The sequence below is a fragment of the Elephas maximus genome, chromosome 10 (assembly GCF_024166365.1).
Source record: "Elephas maximus indicus isolate mEleMax1 chromosome 10, mEleMax1 primary haplotype, whole genome shotgun sequence".
In the NCBI taxonomy this organism is placed as follows: domain Eukaryota; kingdom Metazoa; phylum Chordata; class Mammalia; order Proboscidea; family Elephantidae; genus Elephas; species Elephas maximus.
Window position 1 is genome coordinate 34,398,325 of NC_064828.1, and position 27,194 is coordinate 34,425,518.

General features: G+C 52.4%; 2 protein-coding genes across 3 annotated transcripts in view; both read right to left on the bottom strand.

Annotated features, from left to right (window-relative positions):
* Positions 1-1,490: 1,490 nt before the first annotated feature.
* On the bottom strand, positions 1,491-12,607 carry CDH24 (cadherin 24). Of its 2 annotated transcripts, XM_049898840.1 has the most exons (15): positions 12,506-12,607; positions 11,733-11,845; positions 11,148-11,200; positions 10,645-10,969; positions 10,168-10,462; positions 9,892-10,011; positions 9,651-9,818; positions 9,285-9,472; positions 8,675-8,928; positions 7,473-7,609; positions 4,222-4,343; positions 4,029-4,140; positions 3,562-3,810; positions 1,827-2,878; positions 1,491-1,740 (listed from the first exon to the last, which is right to left on the bottom strand). In XM_049898840.1, exons 4-14 carry the CDS (start codon positions 10,843-10,845, stop codon positions 2,379-2,381), a joined length of 2,346 nt encoding a protein of 781 aa, XP_049754797.1. In that variant the 5' UTR covers positions 10,846-10,969; positions 11,148-11,200; positions 11,733-11,845; positions 12,506-12,607; the 3' UTR covers positions 1,491-1,740; positions 1,827-2,378. The 2 variants fall into 2 exon arrangements, with proteins under 2 accessions (XP_049754797.1, XP_049754798.1); XM_049898841.1 differs by lacking the exon at positions 11,733-11,845.
* Positions 12,608-13,632: 1,025 nt separating this feature from the next.
* Positions 13,633-27,194, bottom strand: part of ACIN1 (apoptotic chromatin condensation inducer 1) — a 33,055-nt gene continuing 19,493 nt past the window's right edge. The window contains 11 exon segments of the mRNA XM_049898043.1: positions 13,633-14,572; positions 15,208-15,308; positions 15,413-15,737; positions 15,983-16,090; positions 16,207-16,314; positions 16,725-16,870; positions 17,231-17,372; positions 17,957-18,109; positions 18,208-18,341; positions 19,255-19,297; positions 22,717-22,858. Coding sequence (XP_049754000.1) covers positions 14,246-14,572; positions 15,208-15,308; positions 15,413-15,737; positions 15,983-16,090; positions 16,207-16,314; positions 16,725-16,870; positions 17,231-17,372; positions 17,957-18,109; positions 18,208-18,341; positions 19,255-19,297; positions 22,717-22,858 — 1,729 coding nt within the window. The 3' untranslated portion in view covers positions 13,633-14,245.

Below are 27,194 nucleotides of genomic sequence, written 5' to 3' on the forward strand. Positions count from 1 at the left end.
CCCTTTATCCCACCTGGGAGAATGCCAGGCCGTGTGTGCCAATTCTTCCGAGAAAACGCTCCAGCGTGAAGAGAAGATAGGGTCAGGGGTCCCCACACCAGTTCACCACTCCCCCATCTCCAAAGCCTAGTCTGAGGCCCTTTCACTTCCCTGCCCCTTTTCATTCCCTTTGACACATTGATGAGGTATTTGAGGCTAGAGATAAACCCAAGGGCCTTGCTGACAGGCCTGTTTCCCTATGTCCTATTCCACGCCCCCTCAGTTTTTAGTGAGTTGGGAGAAGACCTCAGGGAGATGTCAGGGAGGGCTGGGAAAGCAGACACAGGCTCACGTCCCCCTCCCATCCACCCCACACCACCTATGAGGTGTTCCTGGCCCATTGGGTCAGTTCTTCCTTTTCTTCAGTTATTCCTGAAGGTCTGATGTGGATATCAGGGTTAGTTCAAAGGGGCAGAGATCTTTGCCCTTCCTACCCTGAACCGAGTGATTTTGCCTCCTCTGATGCCCTGCTCGGGGTGCCACCTAACACCATCCCCATACCTGCAGGGGAGAGACAGTCTGCTCTTGGGCTGTCGTAGGCCCAGGGGTCCAGCCTCCGGCAAAGTAAAATGTCATTTCCAGCACTGAGTCAAAGGTCCTGTTCTCCCACCACCTGGTGACACTAACCAAGCAGGTGCCAAAGGTGTGAGAAAAGGCACACCCAATTGTAGTAGTTTTCCCCCCTTCCCAGCACCCTATGCTTAGGCCTGACTCACCTCTTCTTATTTCCGGAACCCCTGCCAGAGTTGAGAGGCCTAGTTCTTATTCTGGCTTCTGGGGGGATCCCTACTCTGCTCAGGTAGTGGGTATTGGGAGGACCTGGCAGTTCCCTCTCAGCCCCCACCCCAACTGACCCTGCCCCTGGACAGCCTGCCCCCCTGGCTCCTCTCTGTCTGCCTTTGTGCCCTGCAAAGAGTAAGACCATGGACTGGGGAAGAATTAAAGGTGGGGGCAGGGACCCAGATTCAACATGACTCACCCGGAGAGGCTGGCTGGGCCCCTTCTCTTTGCCACCACCCTAAATTTCTCTCTAGTGTGGACCCCTTGTAATCTTTTATGTTTTCCTCCTGTGTTTTCAGTAGCTCTTACCTGTTTCTCCTTCTCACCTGCCCCTTTTGGCCAATTCCTACATCTTAATTTCCCAGGAGTTTGAGACCAACAGGGACCCTGGGAATTGGTCTTGGTGGGGGAGGCAGAGCCATTTTCTCCTTACTCCCCCTGTGGAATGAACTAAAACCCTCCTCTATCTAGGGGGATGTTAAGTGGATCCTCCACCCCAACCTCAAGGAGAAAGGATAATGAACCAGGAGGCTTAGGTGTCTCTTCCCATTCATCAGCACGACGGAGCTCTGTACAGAAATGTGAGGGTAGAAACAGAAGCAGGACTCCAGCTTTACAAAATAAAGTGTTTATTATGAAATTAGAGATGGAGGCCCCTCCCCTTCCTCCCTTTTTCCCCTTCCCCAGCTGCCTCCCCTTTTCCTTCCCTCCCCTCCCTTCCTCTGGGGCCTGGGAAGCACACAACACAATGCCCAGAGCTGGGATGCCCAGGGCAGGCTGACAGCTGGGCAGAGCTCCAGGGAGGCGGCCACACGGGGGCTGGAGCTCTCGCCCAAGGAGGCAGTTGGCTCCTTCTCGCTGCTGGAGGCCAGTGGAGCCAGGATGAGGCCATGAGTGATGGATGGAACCATGCGGGCAGGTCTGTAAGGACAGGACAGGGTTAGGGACCTGCAGTGGGGGAGGGGCTCCAGCCCACCCCGTGTCCCACACAGCCTAGGGGCACTGACCTGGGGCTGAGTATCCCCTGCAGGAGGGTGGGCAGCAGTGGCTGGAAGTTACTCTTGTTTTCAGGATGGACAAATGAAAAAAAACCCAAAAGTCAGTCACAGGGACCCAGAAGAACGAGGGGGGATGTGGGCAGGAGACAGACACAGAGCATTTGTGTGGGCAAGGGAGTCAGAGAGAAAGTGTGAGAGATTCAGAATCAGAACGACAAAAACAGAGTGTCACGGAGGGAAATCACAGTGAGAACGGAGGTTTGGAGTCAGGGCCACAAAACCAAGACCCAGACAGAGGGGCCATCAGAGGGAGTGTGTCACAGACAGGGCCAGAGAGGCAGAGACACACGCAGAGACAGAGAGATTCCTGGAGAGAGACACACAGAGCGACTCGAGGAGGAAGGTAAGAGGCAGGGTGCTCTGAGGAGGAGGGCGGAGGGGCACGGGAATCGGGGAGGTATCAGGACCCCTGGCTGCTGCCGCCTGCCTGGACCCCGTGGGGCTCACTCAGAGGGCCTGTGCCGGCTGGCCCGCCACAGCGGGCAGGGCCAGGGCCGGCTCTCAGGGGGCCGGGGGCTCCTTGGCCCCATACAGCTCCGCCAGGGTGCGGAAGAGCGGCCCCCAGTCGTCCAGCGGCTCGGCAGGGCCGGGGGCGCCGCCCGCCTCGCTGCCAGAGCCCAGGGAGCTGAGGGAGCCGCAGGAAGAGCCGCGGCCCTCGTAGCCGTACACCTGCACCGAGTCATACGGGGGCACGCTGGGGTCCTCGTCCGCCTCACGGAGCCGCAGCGCCAGCAGCTGCGCCACGTCGGCGGGTCCCGGGGGCCTGGGCTGGCGCAGCGCTCGGCTCCGGGGCAGCACATCGAGGCGCACGGGCGGGCCGGCGGCCGGTGGGGCTGCCCCGTTGGGGTTTTGCAGGGCCGTGATGTCGAAGGCCTCGGTGTCCTCTTCGCCGCCGCCCTCATCGTCGTAGGTGATGATGTTCTCACGGACGTCCTCCTCCTCCAGCACCATCAGTGCCTCCTGCTTCTGCCGCCGCAGAGCCACGAAGAGCACCACCAGGGCTGGGGTGAGAGACGCACACAGGCCTCTGAGCCCACAGGTGCCCGGAAACAGGGCAGCCCTTTCCATTATGAAGGGCAGATGGTTTACACCATAGAGAAGGCAGTGTTTTCAAGTGGTTACAAGCCCCAAGTTTGATATCTGGCAAACCTAGGTTTGAATCCTGACTTTCCCCCTTACTAGTTGTGTGACCATGGGAAGTTGCTTAACTTCTCTGACCCTCTTTGACTCTCAGTGTACTTGTGTGGAAAACATATTTACCTTCTTAGGGTTGTTGAAAGGATGAAATGAAATACTACAGTGATGTGCCCAGTACAGTACTTGGCACAGAGTACCTGTTGCATGAAGTCAATTTCGACACATAACGATTCTATAGGACAGAGTAGACCTGCCCCATAGGGTTTCCAAGGAGTGGCTGATGGAACCGAACTGCTGATATTTTGGTTGGCAGCCAAGCTCTTAACCACTATGCCACCAAGAGGTCAAATAAACCATTTTTATGGCTTGTTGCTGTCACTACAGGTTGGCAGGTCAGGCATAGGAGGCCAGAACCTTTCTCTTTGACATGCCAGGCAGTGGGGAAATCCAGGCATGTGGGCTCCCTCAAGCCCCAGGGATCCGGTTCCTCTCCATACTTCCTGTGGCTCTGGACCCCACATCTATGTCCCACCATGGCCTGACTCACCTAGCAGGGTGCCCACACAGGTGACGATGGCAAGCAGGGCCCCAGTGCTGAGCCCAGTGGGTGAGAGCTGCGCCTCGGGCCAGCAGGATGCCACAGAGCCATCCGGCCGACAGCGGCACACGCTGACCGTCACCGTGGCCGTGCTGCTCAGTGCCGGCTGCCCCCAGTCCCACAGTTCTATGGGAACCAGGTACGGGGCCTGGCGGGGTGGAGCAGGGCGGGAGGGCAGCAGCAGGCTGGCAGAGCCATCTATAAGACAGAGAAGGTGTTGAGTGACCTTTTGGAACATCTTCCTGGTAGGGTCAGTCGCCCATGGAGCCAGCTGCCCGTAGGAAGGCCAGCAGTAAACAAGTTGAGTGGAGGGTACAGACAGGCAGGGCAGGGGTTGGGCAGCTGGGGCCGGGAGGTGGTGTAGGAGGGGAGAACGGAGGCAGGCACAGGGTAGTGGTTGTACCAAGATCACCCACCTTGGTTGTCCCGGACAGTGAAGTTGGCATCAGGGCCCAGGGGGCCTTGAAGGGAGACACGGCTGCTATTGCCGACTTCATCTCTGTCCAGAGCCCGAATGACCTGAATCAGCTGCAAGTAAGAAGACAGGCCTTGTATGGAGTGGGCAGCTGAAGACCTGGAGGCCCCAACCCCTCTGTCTCAGCTGCTCACCTGGCCAGGGGCTGCAGAGTCACACACAAAGGTGTCATAGGGCTCAGCCAGCTGGGGGGCATTGTCATTCTCATCCAGGGTCTGGACAGCTACTTGAACCCGGGAGGCCTGTGCGGAGCTATCTGAAGACGGAACACAGACACATATACCCCACACATGCGCACACACACATAACATATATAGTGCATGCACATGGATAACACATGTAGCATATGTGTGCAACACATGAAGTAGGCATGAAATATACAAGTAGCAAACAATGTGAAATGAATGAACAATACCCAGTGCATATAACATTCATGTATTACCCAAGACAGGGGCAATACATAATATACAACCCAGGAATGCAGCACCCATGACACACGTATACAATAACCCACATGCAGGGTGCGTGCAGCATAAATGAAAGCATGCAGAAGGTGCATACAAGTTGCACATAGACAATAACCATGAAATATACAAACACATTCATACCACATATCCAGTGTACACTCAGCAAATACAACATACATGAAGTGAGTATTCAAAATACACAATGGATACAGTGTCACACCCAGGGCCCAGAGAATATATTTTCATGCACAAAGGCCATGCACAGCACCAGTGGGATGGATACACACACACACACACACACAATCAGAGGTCTGTGAGGCTGTGATGCAGCAATGAGATCTCTTGAAGTTGGTCTTGGTGGGGGGAGAAGCTGCATGATCTACAGGGTGCAGGGCCCAGGCCAACCTGGGCCCCACAGCCAGACATGCAGGCCCCTCTTCACACATCCCTTCCTTAGGTGGCCCTCCACCATCACCCTGCCCTGCTCCTCCTTGTCCATGCTGTCCAAGCCAGAATGGAAAAGTGTATATTCCTGCCCACCCCAGTGCCCACCTCTCCCAAGTCTGTCAATTCCTTTAGTCTTCCCCCAAGGCAGGAGGCCAGCTAGCTGGCTCTGGAGAAAGGGGCTGAGGTCCCAGTCTGGGCAGGGGAGGCTGAGTGAACAGCCTGGCTCAAGGGCTTTAGGATGCACCAGAGACAGGATGATGATAGAGTCCACTCCTTCCCTGCAGTAAGGGCCCAGGACCTTCTAGCTGATATCAGGGTGAGGGTGGGGACAGGGGCAGGACACGGCAGGAGAGTGAGAAGGGTGAGAAGACAGTGAGGGAAACACACACATACACACACGCTCACATACAGAGCTATGTATACATAAGCAGACACACACACACACACACACACACACACACACAGGAAGTCCCCGGGTTACGAACGAGATCTGTTCCTAACTGTGTCTTCAAGTCTTTAAGTCAAATCTGTAGGTAAGTCAGAACACGTGCATACAGTTATTTAGTTTTTCTTTAGTGCAAGAAAAGGCTTGAAGCCTTTGCAATGATTTAAAAGCTGCATGTGCAGCAAGTGAAGGTGATTGTGATGAAATATTTGTTGCGAGTAGGGGTTGGTTCAATCGTTTCAAAGTGAGGGCAAATGTACATGTCATTAAAGGGCAAGTATGAGTTGCCCGTGAGTTGGACATTTGTAATTACTTCTCATTTATTGTCTATCTCATTATCTGACATTTTGCATTTAGGACAATAGTAAAGAACCTACTATCTGACTATTTTGCACATCAGTGACATACATCTGACAGTAGTGAACGCGGATGATGCGAGGCAAGAGTAAAGGCTGGCTGTGATGGTTAAGACTGCGAGTCCACTTGGCTGGGCCATGATTCTCAGTGGTTTGGAAGTTATGCAATGATGTAATTTGCAGTTATGTAATGATGTAGTCATCCTCCATTTTTGTGATCTGATGTGGTTATTCTCCATTTTTGCATAACACCAATTTTCACATAACAACTTGGTCTTTGGAACCGAACCACGTCGATAAGTGAGGAGTGGGTGTGTGTATATGTCTGTACACATACACAGAGGGTCATGCACATGGACATATACAACTACACATACACGGGCACTGCCACGTAACACCCACTTGCATATGCACAGAGACCTATACATCTACAATAAAACATACACGAGAGGAGGTATGATATAGGCGACAACAGCTCAGACTGCAGCCTGACTGGGTTTGAGGGCTCCACCACTTAATCTCTGTGTGACCTTGGAAAGTTACTTAGCTTCTCTTTGCCTGAGTTTCTGCATTTTAAAATGGGAAAATAATAGTACCTACCTCATAAAAAAAAAAAAAAAATTTTTTTTTCTTTTTTTTACCTCATAAAGTTGTGGTGATAATTAAATGAATTAATCCATATTTGGTGCTTAGAATAGTGCCTGATACACAATAAGTAATCAATAAATTGTTACCTGTCTACAACACCACATACACAAAATATATACAAACGGCTCTTTATACATACTATTGTGGACATCCAGTTGCACATATGGGCAAATAATATTCCTCTACATAAGCACTCATGCGTATATACACATATATATCTAGTTATAGACATACACTCACAAATGTACATGGGTGTGTGTCTATTTTCATGCATATGGAATTACATACATACTCAGGTACACATAGCTCTTCATCCACACATACAAACATCTGCACACACAGATACACACAGGGCAATGACCATATACAGTATGCAGACAGCAGGGTGAGGGAGACCCTGGGGCTTCCCCAGGGGACGTGAGCCGGGATGAGGAGGGGCTGTTCATAGAGGGGAGGGAGGTCTCCCTGCTGAGCAGACAAGGGAGCCATTTAGCCCCCTCCCCTTCCCACCCAAAGGCTGCGGAAGCTGGTGACTGACAGAGCAAAAGAGGAGCCAGCCCATGCAGCCGACCCCTCCCTCCTACCACGGGGCTCCCCACCAGGGCTTCCAACAGGGCTTCTCAGGGGGTGCTGTTGTTGCCCTCTAACAGCTGAGGGGTGCCCTCCTACTCAGCCTCTGGAGAAGGTGTTCAGCCCTTCCTCAGCTCCCAACTCCCAGCCTGAAGCTGCCCAGTGGGCAGGGCAGGGTCTGCCAGGGTACAAGTTGGGATTTTTTAGGGGTTGAATGGTATTTGAGGTTGGGTTTATTTTCCTGCTGGGGCAAGTCAGGTAAGGGGTGAATTTGGGGTCAGAGGAATGCTCAGGCAGAGCCATTGTGCTCAGTCCAGCCCAGCCTAGCCCAGCCGACCAGGAGGTCTGCCTGGTGGTGATGATCCAGGCTTGGGACCCAAGAGCCCCCAACCCAACACCCAGGGACTGCCCTTCTCCCAGGAGGGCCTCCTGGAGGGCCCAGGACTCCTCACCAAGCTCTGTGGCCAGCACAGTGAGGTTGTGCCAGGCACGAGCCTCACGGTCCAGGGGCACTGCCGTGCGGATGGTGCCGTCTTCAGGCTCAATGGAGAAGCAGCGTTCTAGATCCGAGTGAGGGAGGATGGAGTATCTGAGGAAGATGGAGCCATGCTGGGGGCTGATCTGGGGGCAGGGTTGGAGTTTGCTGCTACCCTTCCCTCCTCCCTGTGGTCTCACGGCTCATGTGGGCAGAGGGCCAAGCAGAAGCTGGCCCATGCATCCAGGGCCATGCTTTGGGCTGTAGTCCCCTTAAAAGGCAAATATCCTTGGGAGGTCACCAGCATTAAACACCTGTCCCAAGACTCAGGGGGTCTGGGTTTCCATGGGAGTGAAGGGAGACAGAATGCAGAAAAGAGAGGTGGAAGGAGATAAACACTGCCTGTCTTTTAGACTTCTGGGCACCGTTCTGGGGCCCCAGGTACCTGTGTTCTAGCCCCTGCTGCGACTCTGACCAGCTGTGACCTTGGCAAATTATTCTCTGTTTACTCAACTGCAAAACGGGAAAGACACAGCGCCTTCCTCACAGAGCAGTGATAGGGATGCTGACTGTGAGGTGGAAAGAGTGGCTGCTCGAAACAGACAAGTTGGGGTTTGAATCCCGGTTCTGCCACTTCCTGTGTGACTTTGGGCAGGTTACTTACCCTCTCACAGCGTCATCTTTGAAACAACTGGTGATAATAACACCTACTTCATAGGGCTTTAGTCCAAATCCACAAGGCGCTCCTTGGAAACTCTATGGGGCAGTTCTACTCTGTCCTATAGGGTCACTATGAGTCGGAATCGACTCAACGGCAGTGGGTTTTCATAGGGCTGGCATGAGAACTGAATGTTATCAGGTGGGTAAGTTGTGTAGCACTTAGAGAGTGATCAATAATGGTAGCTATCACACTTATCAAATGAGATTACATCTAATTGCACTACCACTGGGAGGTGCCACTGCTATCCATCCAGAGGGATGGGTGGAGAGTCAAAGGGAGTGGTTAGCCAGGTCTTCCCACCCTCCCCTCGCACCAGGCCTGTGGACCAAACTCCCGTCCACCTGGCCAAAGGGAGGAAGACCTCTGCTGGAAGGTGAGTGTGATTCCCTGTGGGAATAAGCTTGAGGCTGAACTCTTGCCCGAGGCCCCATCCTTCCCCAGCCCACAACCCAGCTTACCTGATTGGACTCGCCGGGGAGTCCAGATCCGAGGCAGAGACCTGGCCCACCAGGGTCCCAGGAGCCTTGTTCTCGGGCACTGCCAGGTGGTAGGCAGCCTGGGTGAAGGCAGGTGGCTCTGGGGCATCCTCCACAGCCACTCGCACTGACGCCACATCCTTGAAGGGCCCTCGCCGCAGGTAGGCTGGGTCGATGAGTGTGTTGGTGGCCTCCACACGGAAGGAGTAGGAGCGACGGGTCTCAAAGTCTAGGGCCTATGGCGAGAGGGGATGGGCAGTGGAAGAGAGCACGCGGAAACCAGGCAGGACCAGGATCATGCAAGGTGAAGAGAGGCAGGCACCAGAGGGGCAGTGGCCTTGGTGGTCACCCAGGGGGCAGATTACTTAGTGGACAACTCTAAGTCTGCCCCAGCTCCACCCTAGATTTGCTGTATGACCTTGAGCCAGTCATTTCCCCTTTGTGGACCTCAGGTGCTCATCTGAAAGATGAGATGACCCTGATCTCTAAGCTCCAGCCTAGGGGACTTCTGAGTTTGTTCTAGACCAGTTATTAAGGTGCCCAGTGAGTGGAGCAGGAGACAGGCACAAGTGTTTGAGGACAGGAGGCTAACCTTGCGGACAGTGAGGAGCCCATCTCGACCCTGGGAGTCTGTGCTGATGCTGAAAGCCTCGGAACCCTCCCCGTCCAGGATGGTGTATGCCATGAGGGCGTTGTCTCCCAGGTCTGGGTCCTGGGCCCGCAGCCGGCCCACCAGGGTGCCCGGCCCGGCTGTCTCCACCACAGAGAACTGGTACAGGCCTTGAGGGTAGGTGGAGGGCAGATAAATTCTTAGAGGGGTTCCCAGCCCTCCTCCCTACTCCCAGCATTTGCTTCTCCCTAGGCCTGGCCCGGGTAGGGTGGATAAGGGAGGCTTCTCCAGAGGCTGTAATGGTGGGGTGGTCAAAGGATAGCTCAGGCGGCAGCACTGGCCTCTTACTCTGAGGGAACTTGGGGGGGTTGTCGTTGACATCGCTGAGGGTGACCGTCACTGTAGTGCTGCCCGACAGCCCCCCCATGTGGCCGCCCATGTCCTTGGCCTGGATCACCACTAAAAACTCCTCTTGTGTCTCCCGGTCCATGTTAGGGATGGCAGTGCGCACCACTCCTGGGGAGAGACACTGGGTCAGGGGGGTCTGTCTCCATGGCCATCCCACCAGCCTCCCCAGCTCCACCCTCACCAGTCTGGGGGTCCACAGAGAAGAAGGGGAGTCCATCCAGCACAGTGTACACCAGCTTGGCGCTGTTCCCATAGCTGGGGTCATCGGCATCATGAGCAGTCACCTGGATCACCGATGTCCCTGTGGGGGAGGCCGGCACCCACTCAGAGGGGCAGGCCCAGGTGGGGAAGAATAGCAGATGCTGGGTGCCCACCTATGAGGGAGGCTGAATTAAAGGAGGTGGGTTCTGGGGCAGATGGCTGTGGGGGAAGGCAAGTGAGGAACTGGGGTACTCACCAACATTGGACATCTCGGGCACAGTGGCATGGTAGGGCCCAAGGGGAAAGATGGGTGGATTGTCGTTGATGTCTTGCACCTTGATGATGAACTCTGATGGGGGCTCCAGGGGTCGGTTGGAGGCTCGGTCCACAGCCTGGGCCAGTAGCACATACTGTGCCTTCTCCTCCCGGTCCAGACTCTTGGTGACATGGATGTTTCCTGTGGCCTCATCAATCACGAAGACAGTACCTGCCCCCTCCCCGGTCAGCAGGTACTTGGTGCGACCCTCACCCCTGTCCACATCTGAGTGAAGCTGTAGGGGGTCAGAAAAAAATGGTAGAGAGCTCCAAGGGCAGAAACAGGTGAAAAAGTCTAGGTTTGGATGAAGCATTGGGAGTCCTGGGGGACCAAGGTCACTGCAAAAGTGATGAAGTTGTAGGACTGGGCCTAAGGGCCTCAAGAGTCAGAGTAGACACGGGAGGGGATGATTCTTACCTTGCCAATGAGGACGGGCTCTGGACCGGCATATTCCTCAATGACAAAGAACTGGTTCCACACCCAGCTCCTTCGGGTCCTCAGTAGTCCAGGCCTCGGTCCCCCCCGGGACCCTGCCCAGGCCCGGGCTGGAGCTGCCAGGCGCCCCATGCAGCCCCAGCCACCCAGCCAGGCCAGCAGGAGCCTCACCAGGCCCCACATGTTTGGGCTCCAGCCAGGGCTCTGTTCACTAGCCCCAGGTGCTGAGGCTGGGCCAGGCTGGATGGCCCATGAGCTGGCTGGGGCACAGGGGCAGATGTGTTGGGGCTACCCCATGGATCCACACCTGCAGAACAAGTAGCTGCTCAGGGTCAAGGAAACCCTTACCACCACCACCACCACCACCGCCAAATTTAGATCTGAAAGATCAGACCTCGAAGGAACCTGACACTGCACTGCCCAGAACCCAGACTAAAACAGGACAGTCCAATCCTTTCCTCCAGCCAAGCTATGCCTGTATTCACCTCCAGCCTTCCAAGCTGATAAATCTCCAGTCAGTCAACTCTGAGCAGGGAAGCTGGGGAAGAAAACAGGAGAGGGGATGCTGGGATGGCTTGGAGGCCCAAATCTGGTCCCTGCCCTCCCAGGTTGGGCATGCAGCCAGGGAGTTGGAGAGGTTGGGATTAATGGAGGTGTGGTCTTAAGGAGTCTAGGGTAAGGATGAGAGATGTCAAGGGGTGCAGCCCAAGACGGGGTTGCAAACCTGTGAAAGAACCTTCCTCCCTGGGTAGAAGCCCACTTCTCCCGACCTTTCTCCAGCCCACATAGCCCTGCAGTCCTTGAAGGGGGCCTGGGCTCATGAGGCAGAATGAGTGCCAAAGCTGGGAGAGGAGGGGGCAGGCTCGGGGGCGGAGTGAGGAGACTGAGGGCAGTGAAGGGAAACCCAGAAGCCAGAGAAACAGCAAGATTGAGGGTGAGACCAAGACTCAGGGACTGTCCGGCAGAGACAGAGAAAACTAGATGAGAGAGACAGAGGGCAAGGAGACAGAAGGAAAGAGATCAAAGGAGGCAGCCTGGGCACCTGAAAGGCAGAAAGGAATCATAGGTACCAGGCTTGGGAACAGATCCACCGGGGGCAGAGGGGCTTTCAGCGTGTGCGTGATGAGCAGGCAGGGGTAGTCCTCAGCTGCGGGGGTCAGACCAGGCCTCCAGGAACTTCATTCTGGGAGAGGGAGCAGTCAGGAGGGGTGGAAGTAGGGGGAGGCTGCGGGAAGGCAGTGAGAGAGGACCCTTCCCACTGCTCTCTCCCCCCTTCAGGTAGCCACCGCTGCCGCCCCTCCTCCTCCCCCGGGGCAGACACACACCTGACAGTCCGTTCTCTCTCGGGGGAAGAGGGAAGCCGGGCCAGAGAGGGAGGCATGACGAGGGGGAGAGAAGGAAGGGGGGCAGAGGAGTGGGAAACAGGATAGCGGGAAAAGGAGAGGAGAGGGAGGGAACGGGGGGGGGGAAGGAAAAGAGAGCGGGAGAGGGAAAGGAGAAAGAAAGGAGAGGAGAAAAAGGAAGAGAAAGAAAAAAGCAAAGAGGAAGAGAAGATGGAAAAAGACAGGGCAAGAGGGAGAGAAGGGATCTGGAGACAGAGGGAAGGGGCAGTGAAGGCAAACGGAGAGAGAAGGAAGGGTAAAGAGAAATCGAGGGAGAAGAAAATGGGGGAAAAAGGGAGAGAGGTGCGAAGGAAGAAGGAAAAGCGAGAGCGCGGGAGAAGGGAGCCGGCAGTGGGCTCCCCGCCACGGAGCGCAGCGCTCTAAAGACACCCGCAGGCTGCCGGCCCCCTGCTGCCCCTCTGCGGGTTCCCGACCCCGAGCTCCCGGGAGGGCGCCCTTACCTGGCAGTGCCGAGGTCCCAGCCTAGCGGGGCGCGCCCCCGCCCGTGCCCGCCGCCGGGTCCCGGGGGCGCAGCCTCGAGGCGATCGGAGCGGCCGCCGCGGCTCCGCTGCAGGTCTGAGCGGCCCCGCCGAGAACAAGAGAGAGAGACGGAGGGGGCGGGGAAAGGAGGCTCCGCCTGCGGAGGAGCGAGGCGGCTCCGCGCCGCGCGGGAGAGGAGAGCCCAGCCTCCGACCCTCCCCGGCCAGCCCGGCCGGCGCGGCGGGGGCGGGGGCGGTGCCTTGCGCCCGCCCCTCGGCTCTCCGGGGCTGCCGGGCGCATACAGATGCGGCGCCCCTCCCGGGCTGGACCCGCAGCGCCCGGCAGGGCACCCGGGCGGGAGGAAGCCCTGGACACAGCGCCAGGCCATTTCTGAAGAACTGGCGGGGAGGGTGCACGCCCCCATTGCGGGGCAAAGGGCGACAGCGCCGCGAGTGGGGGAATGAGCAGCCCACTGCGGAGAAGCCCGGCGCCCCGCTCCCGGACCGGCGTCTGGGGCTGGTGTGGGTCACAACCACAAGGCGGCAGCCGCATTTTGGGAGTCCGTGGAGGGCACAGTAGCGGGTCTGCTGGGTGCGCTTAAGGACGGTGTGCAGAAGGGTCCAGGGAATCTGCGGGCTGGGGTCTTCCCAGGAACGGAGGCGCGACATCAGCGGAAGGGGACAGAGGTGGGGACTGGAGCGTTTTGGGGAAGCTCTTACAACCGCCTACTGAGCGGGGGGCTGCCGCCCCCTGGTGGCACGTATGGGAAGCACCTCGGATATGAGCAGGTGACTAAACAGCTAATCGCGCATAGGACCCGGAACCCGGAAACGGAGTTTCGCCTTTCTAGCACTGCTGGGTACAGCCACGAAAAGCCAAGGCGCTCCACTTCTCTGGGGGTCTTCCTCTCCATCCTCCAGTGAGCAAGACTCACAGCTTTGGCCTGGTAAGAGCCAAGGCAGGAATGGAGGATGGCGGCAAGTCTCTGCTCCAGGAAGCAGTAGGGTGTATGGAATGCAAGCAATGCGAAGAAGGCCATTCTCCGATGTGGCTCTCACCCAGGTCCTGCCCAACAAAACCCACTCACACACTAGTTAAAACTAAGTCAGATTTTTTTTTTATTATTTTCCATAGACCACATCATTTAATAATAAAAAAAAATAAAAATAAAAATTGAACAAAAGGAAAAGGTGGATATAAAGTGGAACCGGTGGGCTTGGTGGGTAAAAGGCAGGAGCTGCAGGACAGAAGAGACTGGGAACTGCAGGGGCCCGGGGACTCAGGAGGAGATGCTGATTCAGCTCATAGGTGACCCAGTCCTGGCCCCGGCTGTTCCCAAGAGGAGGCTATTGAGTACTGGAGGGCAGTGGTGAGCAAGATGGAGGAAAACTGCAAGAGGCTTGGGGCACCCAGCTATTCCACACCTCTGGGCCAATCACCTCCCTCCCTAGCCTAGCTCTTCCCTCTCAAAGACTTAACAATGGGAAATGAGAGAGAGGAGAGGGCTATGTCCCAAGACAGGTTATGGGGAGGAGGGGACGGGTGGCTGCTGCTCCATTTGGTATGTGGGGACAGGTGGCAGCTGTACTTCAGCACTGGGTGTGAAACGGTGTTAAAGACCCTTGGTTCCAGGGTGGTGGAGACTGTACCTATCCCTCTGTGACTTTCACCCCCCGGGGCAGGGTGGCTGATGCCTGCAGCTCTGTCTAGTCTTTTCCTGGCTAGCGGCGCCCACCCCGGTCCCGCACAGGTGTGCTCCGACTCCGGCTCCTGCTGTGGCGCTTGGTGTCTCTGCGATCTCTCTCCCTGCCTCGTTCCCTGTCCCTCTCCCTATCTCGATCTCGATCCCCCCGGTCTCGTTCCCTTTCCCTGTCTCTTTCCCTGTCCCTCTCGCGGCTGTGCTCTCGCCGTTTCTCTCGCTCCAGCTGTCGGTTCCGTTCCCTCTCAGCTTCCTTTTCCCGTTCCTTTTGCTCTTCCTCTTCTTGCTCCTTTCGCCGCTTCTCCCGCTCCTTGGCCCGTTCAGCCCGCTCCGCCTCCTTCTGAATTATCTGTAAGCCAGCAGGAGAGGCAGAGAACAGGCATCTTAGTCCCACCCTCACCAGTTCCGCCTTGTCCATTTGTGGTCTGGATCTCTGCACTCCTAGCTCTGGGTCACCATCAGCTTTGCTGTTGTCTCCACGTGAAAACAACTTATGCAAGAACAGGGGAAGGGGGAATTTCCAACAGTCGCGTCTGTTGCCATCTTGGAGCATCCTTCTCCCTCCAAGTTTTCAACTCTTACACTCACACAAGGGCTGGCTCCTGGTATCTCCTTAGCTACCTTCAACCCTAGATGTGAACAAATCTCTCCTCTTTAGTTCAGTACATAAGCCTAAAAATTCCCAAAAGGCCCATCACTAAGAAACTAAATGAAAAGTAAAAACCCTCATAACAAAAAAGCAGAAAAATGGATGAGTTTATAAAACACAGATTACTCAGTTAACTGAAATTAAGCTCCAAGTAGCTTGGCTGGTGCAAACCTCAGTTCCTGTCTTTGTGTGCTCTTCCTGCATTTTGTTCCGCTATGGCACACCATTCAACTGGTTCTTCAAACTGCCTCTTTCTGTTATGTTCAGTTTCACCCCCTTTAACTGACCCGAGGCCTCCATGCGACCTGGAGCAGGTCAGGAAGAGCAGTACTAACCTGGCTGTCAGTCAGTGGGAGCCAGTAGATGCAGGGGGCTGCCTTGGTCTTGCGGAAAAGGTCATCCAGCAGCTTGGCCGGTGGTTCCTCCTGGGCCTTCTCTAGGGTAGAAGAAACTGAATCAGATTCGAAGCATACGGCTCCATGTCCCATCCCATTTGAGTCCCTTTCCCAGTGCAGTCTGTGTGGCCCCCCAGCTAAGTACCTTTCTTTTCACTCTTCTTTTCTTTAGACTTCGCACGTTCCTTGCGGCGGCGGTCACGGGACCGTGATCGAGAACGGGGCCCTTCTCGAACTTTGTCCCGATCCCATTCTCGCTCCGATCGAGTTCGCTCCCGCCGCTCCATCTCCCGTTCCCGTTCTGCCCACTGTTCCCGCACCGCACGCTCCTGTTCCCGCTGCTCTGCCCGTGGGTGCTGTGGTGGCTGGGCTGGGGGTGGGGGTGGAGGGTGCAAGGGCCGTGGGACTCCCTGCTCCTCTGCCTTAGTTTCAGAGGGACGGTCCACCAAGAGGCCCCGGTGATAGTCCAGCTGTGGACAAGGGAGGGACAAGGACAGTCAGGATGGAGATTACACCACTCCCACTGAAGAAGCCCAAGCAGCAGGGGTACAGAGACTTTTGAAGCCCCATGGATCAACTAAAGGAACCAAAGTGGAGGGAAAGAGGGAAGAACAGAATCTTTTTCAGTGATTGCAGGGTTGACCAGGATCTCAGCGGGAATCTAGCAGATAATGGCCTCCCTGCCCCTCTTCTTTCCTTTCCCTAGGTTTCTTACCTCATCTTGCTCAGCATAGTCAGCACAAAGGAATTTGGGATTGGACTGGGGCCATTTGACCCCATGCAGAGCTGTGCGGGTGGCAACAGCTTCCTCTACTGTTGAGTACTGGTGGAGGAAGGGAGACAGCAGAGGGTCACAACACGGCTCCAACCCCTCCTGACTGCCAAAATGTTGGCTACAAAAGTAAATGTAAGCCACAACCTATAGAATCTTCTCCTCACCGTTACAAAGCAATGAGATTTAATCTTGTCAATCCAGAAGGCTTCTTCCACCAGGGTTCCTGTACGTCCCAACAATTCCTTCAGTTGGCCTAATGTGAAGGGACGAACCTACCGATGAAAGTGGAGTTTCAGGGACTTGAAGAAGGCAAGAACAGTCCTCCTGTAACTAGTCTTGAAATTTCCCAAGCTGTTATCACAGCAGTATAGCTTCAAGGGGTTATGGGATATGGTGAGAACAGAGGTTAGGAACCCTCTTGCAGAAACACGAGGAGTAACATTTACTGTGACACTGTGCGCTAGACTCTCTGCTAAACGCTTCCCATATCTCATCATATTAAGTCCTCGAAACAACCCTGCACCGTGATACTTTTTATTCCCATTTTTCACATGAGGAAACAGGTTGAGAGGAAACTGGGTGAGTAACTGGCAGGTCTAGGAGTTGAACCTAGGAAGCAGGAGTTCAAAGCTCAAACTGGTAACCACTAAACAAGGCCAGAATGTGGGAAACCATGGCTTACCAGATTGGAGATGTGGACTATATTACTGATCTTGCCCCGAGGTGGGGAGGGCACCTGAGCAGTTCTGACAGGATCATCAATTGTAATGGAAACTCCAGACTTCTGCTGGCTAATGGAACGTCGAGTTAAGGTATCTCCTAAAGTCACTATCAAAATAAAACACAAATGGCTTTTAGTAGGGAGCAATGCTGGCTTTTACCTCACCTCCAATACGATTCTTACTGCTACCTTTCTTTTACTCCCTACTAGTCATTCTTCCATCTAAATGTGCTGAGCCTCTATCATGTGCAAGGTACTGTGCTAAGCTAATCTCGCTGTGGAGATTCGAAGATTAAACAGATTCAAACCTAGCCCCCAAGTAGCTTAATAGGAGGGGGAGATAAAACAGATACATAAAGTACTATAATACAGCAGAAAATCTTAAAAGTAACTTAAAGAAATCCCAAATAAAGTGCTCTGGAAATTCAGGGCGCTGCATTATGTCACACTCATAATGTGCCACCCACCTTTTTTCACTTCATGCTCCACAGGTGGGGGCAAGGCCACCTCTACTGAAACCTGGGGAGCCACAGGGGGTTCTGCTTCAGGCTCCTTCTCTTCTTCCTCTTCTTCTCTCTGCCCATTCTCCTGGCCTTCTGCAGGTACTACCTATAAAGGCATCAGACAGTAACTACCCAACCCAGTGCAATAGAGGGGGTCTATTAAACACCAAATTGGCATATTCTTCTCAGCTTCGGATCCCTGGTAAGAGAGGGCAAAGAATCAATCCAGCATGTTCTTTCCACTGGGGAGAGATTTATTAAGTTCACCTCCACCAGACACTGGGATTGCAGGTGCTCCAACTTTGCCATGAAGAAAACTAAGACAAGAGTCAAAAAACTTTTTCTGTAAAGAGCAAAATAGTAAATATTTTAGGCTTTACGAGCCATGCAATCTCTGCCGCAACTACTCAACTCTGATGTTATAGTAGTGTAAAAGCAGCCACAGATAAGGGTAAATAAACAGATGTGGCTGTGTTCCAAAAAAATTTTATTTAGAACAACAGACTGCAGGCCAGATTTGGTGGTTTGCTGATTCCTAAACTAAGGCATGAGAGGCTTCAGAGTCAAAGTGGCAATTAACCAAACCCTCTGTAGATACTAGATGTCCCTTATATGACTCATCTGAGCTCCTCAATTGCCTGATCCGTGTCCACTGATCCCTCCCACTCATATAGGGTACAGAAGCCTTACCTGAGTGACTGTTCTGCATATCTTCAGCCCCTTGTCATGGGTCCCATCGTCACCATTACGCTCGGTTTCATCCTCAGAGATGCGGGAGTCATCAGCATGAAGATCCACAACAGCCTCCTGCCCCGCCAGGGGTTTGATGTCGGGGATGAGGCTCTGGGACACAGATACCCCCCCACCCCGTTACACTGGGCCCATGTCTACTCCCACCTCAATGTGTCTCATCCTCCCTTCCCCGGCTCCTCCCACCTCACCTTGAGTGATTCAGTGGTGATACTGATGGAGGGTTTCTTCTGTGTGGTGGCCGTGCTGGCTCCCCATCGTCGTTTCCGACCAGGCTGGCCCCCCTCTGTGTCACTGTTTCCAGCTGGCACCCCCTTGGTGGCTGCTGTCCCCAAGAAATAGGACCCAACAGTTAGATGGCCTCAGGCCCTCTGCTGGTTCACACCACAACACCCACCAGGCAGCCTTCAGATGAAGTCAGTAAAAGGTTAACTCAAGGAAATTATTTTTGGGGACTGGGGAAACCACGGCTTCAGAGTGACTAATGAAAGGACTGGAAGCACTTCGTGACAGATGGAAACTACTCATCTCTGAAGACAAGGGAGGGGTGACTAGTGTGGTAAGCAGTTTAAACTTTTAGTGGTAGCCAGACATATGTAAAGCAGTGGGAAAGAAAGTCTGAGAAGGACATGGGAATCAATAAACAAGACGACTACGGGATTACGAAAATCTCATTAAAATTAACTGAAGATGATTGTGATCTAGTCATCCTTTAGGTTAATTTTCACTCACTTCATATTTAAGTTATATTGTTCTATTACACTCTTGTCAATCTAAAATCAGCTCCCCATTTGGGAAAATGTTCAAAAAATGTTACTGTTTAAGGTGTGGGGCACTCTTCTTTCCTCGGATGCTCTTTCAGAAGAGAGTCTAAACTGGTAAGCATCCTCACCGTTATAAAGGAGTCCCTCAAACCCACTGGTTCGGAGCCTTCGGATATCTTAAAAGGATAAATGTATCTACGATGGATAGGGAATTGTGTGAAACAATTCACCATGCATCTCATTAGTGATAAGAAAGGTACATGACTAAGGATATAGGACAAGGATTGTCTAAACTTTTGAATTTCAAAGTGGAATCCTGCATATACCCAGAACATGCAGATTTGCTGGGGGAGGGGCAGGATGGGAGAGGTCTACTCCAGGAAGACATCAAAAGAAAACGGGAATCTATTTCCTTATGAATTCTGATTTTAATGCTATTCCCTGACCTTCATCAGGGATTTGGGGTAGACTTACAGACAACGGAGATCTTCCTCTTGAATGATTTGGGCAGCGAGCTCTGTATGAAGAAAAAAAGGGGAAAAAAGAGAAAGAGACACACCCCACAGAGAGGGGGGAGGAGGTTAGATGGGGCAGTCACAGCATAGACTCCAAAGACACAGAGAGAGAGACACAAAGACAGACAGAGACCAAAACAGAAGCGGCAAACGGCAAAAACGAAGCAGAATCAATGCAAGTTAGAGAAAAAAACAAAACTAAACATCACAGCAGGGAAAAGTCTTCTAGTCCATACCACACTTGTGTATTAGCTTAACCAGAAATAAGCTGGCATAGGAATTAGGCAGCCTCCCAGCCCTTCAAAGATGTTCATGCCCTCCTCCACTGTCTCTACGGGTCGGGAGGACACCAAGTCCAATCAACTGTGCCCAGAGTTGGGTAATCTAGTCCTCCTGGGTCCTTCCTTGCTAACTCGAGGAAAACACGAGGAAACAAGGAAGACCAGCTTTTGGGATGGCAGCTTCAATGAGGCAACCCTCCTCCTTTCTCTATGGCCAGCCTGACTTTCACTGACATGGCACTGAGTCACTCAGACAGCTGACTATCATATCAAGACTGCCCAGATGCCCGCCACTGTGGAACAGAGCAGCACCAGATTCACTGGAGATGAGGCTCATGAACCAGATGCCAGCAGAAAGGATTTCAAAGTGTCTTTAATAAAGGGAGATTTTTATTAAGGGCACACTGTTGTTCCCAGGGAGATTACAGGGCTCCAGCAGAGCCTGTTTCCTCTCCCATCAGGGGTCATGCCTTAGGGTCTCTGCCAGGGACCAGAAGGCAGTTCTGGGGCAATTTCCTGCTCCAAACATTCAGGGGGAGAAAGACTATGGACAGAGCAAAAAGTGGGAGAGAGAAAAGGGGGACAGAAAACTTTTAGATTTAAGTGCTTATTTCTGGAAAAACTAAGACCACCCTACTACCCTTCTAAAGGCTAGGGTAGGATCCTCTTGATGAAATCCATTTTTTCCCATCCACCCCCAGCCCCGTTTGTGTCGTCTAACCAAGTCTCCTTGGTCTCCGTTAAGGGCCAGCCTGACCCTAGCCGGGCCGCTCTCGATGGGTAAGTTAGTGAGAGATAAAAGGTCTTAATTAAAACAGGAAAAACACGAACCAAAATAAATAAATAAATCCAAGAAAGAAATCAGGAAAATAAAGATAAGGAAAAAAAATTAAAAGATACAAAAGAAAAAGAAGAAGAAGAAGAATAAAGAAGAAAATAAACTAGGAATATGACAAATGTTCCAGGTACCATCTCACACCTGGGATCTTCAGTTCAGCCAATCGCACCTCACTGTGTACTGTATCTAGTCAACCGACGGTCCAATCAGAATGAGCCCTCCCTGCTAGGCGCTGTGCAATTGGTGGGGGGTTGGGTTGGCAAAAAAGGTGGGCGCACGGCGTGGTGGTCAGCACGGCATCGCCAGAGTCCTCCCAGGGGCGCAGGGGGGGCGGGAGGGAAACGTGTGGGAGGACGCTGCCCAGTTTCCATGATGTCAAGAGAGTTCACTGGTGGTGGCCAGGCTCAGCCAGGGGTAGAGGGGGGAAGGGGGAAAGACATCAGTCCCAGCCCTGGAGGGGCTTCATCTTGTTGTCCCTGATGAGATGGCCTGTGAGTAGCAGGAATGATCCTTGCCTTTTATCGTGAGAGGCAGGCAGGACCATATGTCCACCAGTGGCAAACTGCAGCGATACCACCACCCAATACTTGGAATCCAGATGATGACTCCAGAGTCCCTTTTTCCTCTGCCTGTAATTGGGGAGGGGGTCCTCTCACCGAGTGGGATCATGGAGCCTCTGATGAAGGCAGCCTGGGGGTAGTAGGTGGGTATCCCCAGGGTCTGGCACGTGATCAGCAGCAAAGTCAGGATACTTTTCTTCTGAAAGTTGTATGTCGCATCTCCTCAGGGACTCCAGCTGAGACAGTGGTTCCAGTCAGGTGGAAGGATGAGCCCCTGCCTCCAGAGATGGAGGAGAAGCTGAAGCAACCAACATGCGGCCCTTCACCATGGACAAGAGGGACCAAAGGATAAGTCCATCGGATGAGCAAGTGGTGATACACAGGCTGGGCTGTCATCAGCATTAAATCCCTGAGGCTCAGACCCTAGACTCTTCTGCAGGGTTTCTAGTCATCACGGCTTAAGTCAAGGGCCCCACTCGGTATTTTACAGCACGGCACTGTGATCACGAACATTGACTCTTTAGGACGTCTTGGTGCCCTAGATACGGATCCCAACAGTCTGTAGCAAACAACGTGACCCACAGTCTTCAAAAGGCTAAGGGCATGTGGGCAGGCGCCCCAGCACTGATATAAGCTCTTCTTGGGGTGTCCCAAGAAGGGAGATGATGCAAGTCCACCCCATTCCAAATGCTTTTTGCTTTCTCAATACAAGTCTCTCCGAACAGTGCTCTTCTTGGCCCCCTGATGTAAGCAAGACAGGGAGGCAAATGGGGGCCCATCACAGGAGCCCACATACATGCCCCCCTCTGGCCAAGACACCTGGATAGCAGACTCGGCTCTGATTGGGCAGCTCAGTAGCAGCGGGTGGGTCCAGAGGAAGAGGCGGCATCAGCGATTGGCCAGTTGGGCAGGGTTATATTTTACGGGCGGATTACCGTACATGAGGTACTTGGACAAAGTTTTACGGGGAAGAAGGACCTTGTAATAAATAATATTCTGCACATCAAATCACTTTCCCCGGCCCCCGCCCCCGCAACACACACCAGAGAAAGGCTACACACACAACAGTCCCTCCCACCCATCACCCCACTCCCAAGCCCAACTAATTTTCTCTCTTACTCTAAGAGCCAAAAAGACTTCGCTGGCTCTGATGGGCGGAACCCCCTGAATTGGGTGCAGGACACAATATAATATATATACACCAAAAAAGGAGGTAGAGGAATCACAGATATGGAGAAGGGGTCTTCGGATTACCCCAGATCCTGGCTTCTAAGTAGATACATCTCTGCAAAGAGTCCACTAGGGGGCAAATGAGGAACAAAAATTCCTCAACACGGCTAATCTGGTGAGAACCACCAAAACCCACTAGATGGCGCTGAGCTCCAGCAGGCTTTTAAAAAGGAGGGAAAGCTAGAGTTACCACCCTGAGAAGCTTGAGGTTAACAGGAAAAGCTGAGCCTGGGTTTTAGATAAAGGGCCATTAACTGACTTCCCAATTAGTTACGAAATTCCACAAGTCTGGACTGCACTACGCTCCCCCCAAAAGAAAGGAGAATGAATAAGCCCTGTCCCCATCACAAGGGGGTCTCCCTTGCTAAACCAGCGAATTCTCCCTTGGCCTAATCCTGATCCAGGTCCCTGCCTACTCCCTTCTTTAACTTATCCCACTGTGTAAGAGTGGTCTACTCTCTCCTCTAGGTCCACCCCGCCCACCCACCCTAACAGGTGGCTTGGATATTTACCTCTTTCTTCTCCTCATCTTCGGCACTGCCCTCAGGGCGGTCATCATTGCTGACTTGGTCTGCAATAGGCATGGGGGGCTCTGGAATCTCATTTTCAGGTCTGTTTTCAGTTGTGTCCATGTTCACTTCCTCCTTCTCCTCACTGACAGTATGAGAAGAGGTTGAGAGGGAAGGGCAAGAAAGAACCAAGGGGAAGAGAGAGCAAGACATTAGCTTTTGTGTCAGGAAACCCACATGCCTCATCACTTAGGTGGAATAGGGGGCTGCTTTTCAGATCAGACTAAAAAATCTAACCCCCCACGGGAAAGTGGGAAACCATCTCACTTGGGGAAAAAGCACGGATCACAGAAACCACATCCACCCACTGCCCAGATGGGATAAAGCTGTTATGTGTTGGGACGGGGCTCCAACTATTCTGAGGCAACTCACCAGAGTACTCCTATATGAAGAGAAACATCCCACTCTCAAAACAGTCCCACAAAAGTGACTCTGATTTGACCACAATCTATCCCCTGGCTACAGGTAACTTTATCTAGCAAAACTGCATTAGAAACTAAGGGAGGACTGATTCCCTAAAAAAGATGAGAAAGTGTGGTCAAGGCTGTGGCAAATGATCCTGACCTTGTACTTAATCAACTGCTTAACAAGTAAAGGCCTGCTAACTTGTAGGATCTGGACATACGAGGAATGGAGAAATCGGTGGGGGTGGCAGGGAGAAAAGTAAGGCTGGTGAAGATTCACATTTCAACAACGACCCTCTCTCATGTAAAAGGAAAAACTAAAACTGCTGAAAAGAGTTGAAAGCTCAGAGACTAATCAGGCTACTTTTACCCGCTCAAAGGTTTCAGGATTGTTCTTATATTTCGCTTTCACCCAGTTTCTCCGACTCCCTCATTCCAACTTCCAAGAAATAAAGAGAGCGGGCCTCCCAGGCACAACACACCCTCCCCCACACCACACATCTTCCCCCCACAAACACAAAACCCACCCACTCCCCACTTTTAATCACACGAGTTAGCTTCCGTTTCAGGTAGAGTCCCAGAGATCCACTTCAAATAAACTATCTTCCCATCTTCTTTTTGTCTTCATCCTTAACTTCCATCTCTCTCACCCCCACCCCCATCCAAATACTGGGAAAAAAATTAAATCAAGATGACCAGGGGCCTAAGACTCAGGAGAGGGAAACCAAGCCTCCCCAGGCAGTTAAAAACCACCAGAAAATCCAACATTCCCGACAGGCTGACACTCAAGAGGTCAGAACAGCCTCCCTGGAGCAGTCAGAGAGAGATGCACGAGAAGGGGGGAGGGGAAAATCGGAACTGTGCCCCCAGCTAACAGGCCCCCACAGAAACACGCGACTCAACTGCCTAAATCTACAGAAATGGCTTATCCACAAAGTACCTATTTCCCACACAGAGAGGGCAAGTGGGGCCAATTAGAAATCGGGCAGGAAGGACAAAGGGGGGAAGCAGAATGACTGAAAACAAACCAAAACGAAATGCGGAATGGAAGTCATGGGGAAGAGAAGGAAGATGAGGTGGGCTAGAGCGATGGGGAAAAGGGATACGTGGAAATGTGAAGCTCTCACCCTTCTTTGCTTTCTGATAACATGATTTTTTTTTCTCCCCCTGGAAGTGCTGTTTATCCCTTTCTGGAATGGAAGAGATAACAAAAACCAAACAAAAAAATCCTAAAAACAAAAACAAAAAAACAAAAAACACCTTCCTTGTTCCAAGATCCCACCACCTCCTCCCCAGCCACCCGATCCAGAGAGAGAAAATCAAGATGCAGCAACTGGGGATCCAAAAAATGGTAAATGGAAGGGGAGGTGGTGGTGGTGAGGGGAGGCTAAAATAGATCTGGCTTTTAAGAGATAAGCGTTAAGTCCTCACGGCAAACCCCGAGTTCGGCTGGACTGGTCTCTCTGGAGAAGGAGGAAGAGGGCCAGGCTGCTGGTAGTGGCTGGCTCTATTGTATTGGCGGAGCGGCAGCGATCAGCCGGAGACATGCAGGGGAGCCATCTTGCCACTTACCCAGCAGCCCGTGTGTGCGGATGGGGGAGGGCCCTGCTGCAGCAGGGGAGGGGAAAGAAAAGAGGGAGGGAGCTGAGCGAGCAAGGCTCCTATCCTCTGGCAGGCCACGGGGCGCTGACTGCTGGCTCAATAGGCCTGGCCTTTTTCCTTCTTTTCTCAGGTTACGACTGCTACCAAGGCCTAACTCCACAGGGAGAGAGTGCTCCCTACTTGTCTTCCCAGGGGTGGGGAAGGGGCTGGGTGGAGAGGACATACAAAGTTACAACTACTTGCCTGGAAGATTCCAGAGAATAAGAGGATGAGACGCAGCGGAGCTAGGACTGAAAAGCGCTTTAAAAGAAAATAACGAAGCCAAAGTTGAAAGAGACACAGATGGGAGTGGCATGAGCAATTTTTATGGCCCACCACCCTCTACCCAGGAAGCCAGGCATGGAACAGTGAAACCAGATCAGCCAGTCAGATGCTCAAGGTGGGGGTGGGATGGGAACTGGCACTATCAATCGCTACAGTCACTGGCTGCTCACCCGTCAATGACCACATGTTACAACTCCAACCTGTCCTCTCTCCAGGGAAGGTGGAGGGAAGTGTATAAGCAAGGGAAATTCCTTTTCGAAGTACCAGGAAAAGGGTGGGTGGGGGGGGAATCTCTGAAGAGATGACAGACAACTTTGTTTCATACAGTCTTTAATAAGGTCACCCTGCCCCAGGGTCCACTGGAATCAGAAAGGAAAAGGATAAACAGGGCATGGGGACCTTGGGTAGTTGAAGCATGAAGGCCGCTTTTGGAGCAAGGGCTCCAAGGTGAGGGCTCTGAAGTAGATAAGGCAGAGGACTCAAGAAGTCACTGAAGGGAGAGGGCTGTATTATGGGAAGTGGGGGAAGCATCTGCTGGGCAGAAAGTGACTGGGAACTAAGGCACTGTCACGAGACCAAATGTGAAGTGGGAAGCAGACTCTATCCATTCAAGAAACCACTCTGAAACACAGTAGATGCTCAAAATGCTTATTTGTTGACGGTAAAGTCGCTCCTTTTGCATCCTAGTGGCAATTGAGGTTTAACACTAAGACAAGCTTCTGAGAATTTAACAAAAAGTTCAGTATCTCATTTGTAATATCAGAGCTTTCAGCCAGAAATAAAATTTCCTCTCTGCTGCTTAAAAATTTAAACCTACATGCCATCGCCATCTGCATGCTAAAGCGGTCATGTTTATATTTTAAAAGTTCCTTTTCACATAGTGGTTCCTGTCTCCTCTGAAGTAATGTAGCAGTCAAGAGTGAGGGCTTTGGAAATGGTTAAAACCGTAAATTTTATGTTATGCATATTTTACCACAAAAAAAAGTGAAGTCTCTCCAGTCAGACTGGCTAGGTTCCAGCCCTAGCCCTACCCCATTACAAGTTGTTTAATACTGGGCAAGTTCCTGATCCTCTCTGTTTATTTGTTTCTTAATCTGTAAAGCGAGGATAATAACAACACCTATCTCATGGAACAGTGCCTGGCACATAGTATGCTTTAGTGTTACCTCTTACGCTCTGGCTTGGACAACACCCAAAGTCAACATAAGGCTACACATAAATGCGTGCATACTTAATAAGCTACTATCTCATTTGATGCTACCTTTGGGGTTTTTGAGTTTCCTCAGAGAAGACTGCTCCTTCTCTAATGCAAAGGCATTCAGTGACCGGTGAGCCAATTTTCCCGCAGTGCCTCTATCACCCTGTATAATAACCTCTGGTTTACTTGCTCCCCACCCTCTATCCTGCAGAGCTCCTCAAAGGCAGGGATTGCCTCCCCTGGCTCCTAGCCCAGGGCCTGACATAAGAAATGCTCAATAAATATTTCTGAAGTAGGGTATCATTACGGGTTCAAAGTAGACACTTACTAAATACTTGCTAAGCTAAAAGTTTTCTTCTTAAAAAAATCTGACAGACTCCCCACAGAGAATGTTACCCTTGAACATCCTCCAATGAATGTCCCCTGCCTTAAAGTCCTGAAATACTTCCAGCTCCCTGGAAGTAGGTTCCTTGGAGGGAGAATTTTGTTACTAGAAATTCTTCAAGAATAAAGTTTTCCCATGTTCTCCCTGGCCTTCATAAGACAGCAGGTTTGTGCCTTCTATTTCCTCACAATTAATTTTGTGAGATCCAAGAACTTCCAAGAGTTTATTTGCAGAAGTTAAGGAGGAATCCTTGAAATCACCTCAAAAGGGGAGACTTCAACTATTCGCAGGGTCAGTTCCAAAGTCTTGTGAAATAGGTATCAGAGTCCTCTACAGCTTTTCTTTGTAGTCCTTTTTCAGATAAAAGGCATCTCCCTTCCCCTTGTTTAAGAGCTCTGGTGGCACAGTAGTTAAAGTGCTCAGATGCAAACAAAAAGGTCTACAGTTCTAACACACCAGCTGCTCTGTGGGAGAAAGACGTGGCAGTCTGCTTCTATAAAGATTACAG

Bases quoted from the DNA above. Each gene is read 5' to 3' on its own strand.
- CDH24 (XM_049898841.1), bottom strand. From the start codon at position 10,845: ATGTGGGGCCTGGTGAGGCTCCTGCTGGCCTGGCTGGGTGGCTGGGGC. The intron at 9,473-9,650 runs GTAAGAGGCCAG...CCTACCCTCAAG, and splicing joins CCCCCCCAAGTTCCCTCAGA to GCCTGTACCAGTTCTCTGTG. The intron at 3,811-4,028 runs GTGGGTGATCTT...TCTGTCTTATAG, and splicing joins CACTGTCCGGGACAACCAAG to ATGGCTCTGCCAGCCTGCTG.